This window comes from Stegastes partitus, unplaced genomic scaffold, assembly GCF_000690725.1.
Source record: "Stegastes partitus isolate 25-593 unplaced genomic scaffold, Stegastes_partitus-1.0.2 Scaffold1452, whole genome shotgun sequence".
NCBI lineage: Eukaryota > Metazoa > Chordata > Actinopteri > Pomacentridae > Stegastes > Stegastes partitus.
This window is the reverse complement of record NW_007579183.1, coordinates 221341-224593: the sequence shown is the minus strand read 5'-3', so window position 1 is coordinate 224593 and position 3253 is coordinate 221341. Positions and strand designations below refer to the sequence as shown.

At 45.5% G+C, this 3253-nt stretch overlaps 1 protein-coding gene across 1 annotated transcript in view; it reads right to left on the bottom strand.

The window, feature by feature from the left end:
- Positions 1-3253, bottom strand: part of fnbp1a (formin binding protein 1a) — a 26650-nt gene that overhangs the window by 19677 nt on the left and 3720 nt on the right. The window contains 4 exon segments of the mRNA XM_008299729.1: positions 7-123; positions 542-637; positions 775-837; positions 2587-2734. Of these exon segments, the coding sequence (XP_008297951.1) occupies positions 7-123; positions 542-637; positions 775-837; positions 2587-2734 (424 nt within the window).

Below are 3253 nucleotides of genomic sequence, written 5' to 3'. Positions count from 1 at the left end.
TATAACTGGTACCAGTGTGTGGTAGTGCTGGTGCTGGTCCTGGTTAAACTGGTTTAAACTGGTCACATAGTCTTTCCGGGACTCTTCAGCAGCTTGTTGTTTCTGCTGAGCTGTCTGACGCGCCTGAAGAAGAGGAAGAGTTTTAAACCAACAGCAGACCTCTTACAGTGAAATGTCATTTACAGATACAGAAAATTAGCGTCTGTCACAACATGTAGTTGAATAATAATGAAAAATGAGGGACATTACCTTCAGTGAGCAGCGCTGAGACACAGAAACAGGAGTTGGGGGTTAGTTAAATAAGATCATCATGATGGATTCAAACTGCTTCCACGGATGTGTATCAGCTGTTTTATTCATCTTCTACAGTCATTCACAGCTAACGCTAACCCTAACCCTGGCCACTAGCTGACCACTAACAGACGACCAGTAGCATCCAATCATATTACCCAAGGGCTGTTCCTTTGATCCAGCCTCCCGCTGATGGGATTTATTCATGTTCATATGTATTGGACTCTGTGTACTGGATTAATATTCATACCTTTTCTCCGTCCGTCTTGTTGTCGAGGTCGATTCTGTCGGAGATGTGTTGAGCTCGCTCCGCCTCCTTACAGTCACGTTCAAACCGACGTTTACTCTACAGAACATCAAGACAACAAATCAGAACACAGTACTTCACCTGCTCAGCTGTCAGTGAAGGTGTTAATATGTGGTCAGGGTGGAGGCGGAGTCAGGTGGGTGGTGGGCGTGGTGTGGGTGGGCATGGCCACTTACAGACTCCAGCTGTTTCCAGGAGCTCTCAATGTGCTGCTGGGCACGGCGGCCATCTTGGAAATGCTGCAACAACACAAACTGTTAAAGTGGTCAAACTGAACGTTGTAGTCTGACGGAGGATCTGAGGGTCTGGACGTCAGCTTTAACTCTGGCTTGTCAGGACTATGGCAGTGGTTCACTTCTCATTACGTAGCTCACCATGGTAACAGATGCCGAACACCTGGGCGGCTCCAGAGCAGGTGATGCTCCAGATAAGAGATATTAAAACACCTCCTACGGACCAATCGGCTCTCTGCTCTCCCTGTGATAGGGTCTCTAGGTTTTCAGAGCTGCAGTTTCAAAAGGCATTTTCTCGTTCTTTCTGCCTTTAAATATGAACATAACCCTAAAACAGAAACCGATTAAACACTAAAGCCCTGTCCTTGTTGACTTTATAAGATCTGCAGTGAGTGGACTTATCGGTTTGAATGATGTTCTCACATTTGTTCTTCACTTGCTTTAACAGCAGCTTTAACAGCTGAAGAATCAAACTGTCGGACACATAATAAGAACATCACAGATCACTGAATTGAAAATACTTTTATTACTTATTATTTGCATTATTTGTACATTTGTCATTTGGTTACACAGTCTTGTGTTGCATAAGGGTCAGCGATAAGTTAGCTAAAGGTTGAATAAGAAGTCTACATCAAAGCAAGTTACAGCAAATGAAAACCTTTCCCTGACAGGGCCTTGTAAGAGGCAGTGATATTGATAAAACTATTCACATTGTGAAGTGTGTTTCCTGAACTCAAACTCCTCCTGTTGGATGATGTGACAGATATTCAGCTCCTGTCTACGTCTGTGATTGGTCCTCTGGTGCCCACTGTTCTTAAAGTAATTCTTTGGCCTTTTGCCTTTAGGAAGGGACAAGAGGTGTGTCGGACTCCATCCATGGCCGCTGACTCGGGGACGTTTAGACCTTATACAACCTGTTGAGCTATCGGGGCGCCCAACTCTGCCCTTTTAACGTGAGCGCGCTCAGAGCAGGTTCAGAACCTCTGGTGGTGTTAACTAGTTGATAACAGCTCAGTGTGTCCACTGATCCCAGCAGCAGTTTTTTTCGGTTTAGTGAAGCTAAACGACAGAAATACAGAGAAAACTCTGATGGACAGTCAGATAGCAAACAGCTTTAATTACTGGTCCTCAGATACTCAGACTGTACAGATGACACTTTAACAAGCAGCCCAGAGTGACTCTACAGAGTGCTGATGCTGAACATCAACCAACACAGAGAAGAAACCTTCACATCAATATATAGAAAGTTAACATCAACTCTCATGAAAAGTTTCTATTATAAACCAGTCAGCCATTAGATCAGGTGAGTCAGGTGTTTCCCATCATGCCCTGCAGCTGCGCAGAGTGCTGATCTCACGACATTATGATTGTTCAGCTTGACAGACGTCAGAGTAAGCAGGGATCAAGTCAGACAGGAATCTAAAGGTCACCTCATGGCAGGTCTGACTCTTCTCCACTTGATACAAGGGGCGTGGCCTTGTATCTATGGCAACAGGGGGTGTGGCCTTGCATCTATGGCAACAGGGGGCATGGCCTCAAATATATGACTGAAAGGGGGCATCACCTATGGCTGCAGGGGCGGGGCTTACAAACTGCTGGTGTCAGACAGAATCAGGGTGACTGATTAAAGCAAAGGAATATGGGTCACTTTGTATATTGTTAGATTGACAGTCTTCCTCTTTGTCTTCAGCTTCTGACTGTTAGTATTTGAGTCTTTGTTGTTTATTTGTTGATTGTTTATGTTTGTTTACTCACAGTCTTCCTCTCCGTCTTCAGCTCCTGGGTGTATCGGGTCAACTCACAGACGATCTGTGTGTTCAGGTTTTCAGCGAGTTCTTCTTTATGGACTGCAAGTTCATTTAGCTGCTGAAGAGTCGCCGCAAATGACAAACACCAGGTGTACCTGAAACAGCCAATCAGACAGCAGGTGTACCTGAAACAGCCAATCAGACAGCAGGTGTATCTGAAACAGCAAAGCAGACAGCAGGTATGGTGTGTTCTAACCACAGACTGTAAACAGATGGACGTAGCTGCCGTGACGTCACCCGCTGGTTCCTGCTCTGAGAACATGAAGCCAGGGTTTTGCTACTTCCTGGTTGACATCTTGGATTTTTGGAGCCAGTGACGCAAAAATCGTGGGAGGGGGGCGGAGCCATAGGAGCAGCGATTGGTCAGACAGATTGAGAGGCGGGCCCTATCTGCCCCGCCCACATTTACCGCCTTCTGTATGGTCGCTGCCGACTGTCAATCAAGCCAGCCACGCCCCTTGCCCCGCAACATGTTGACGATTTTTAAAAATTCAGGATTGATTTATTTTCAGATTGGCCACCTGATCTCTGGATTTGACCATGAAAAGTAATTTTTAAAAAATCCTGAGCTTTAGGAATGCAGTATTTGGTGATCTGTGATCACTTCTTTTCCA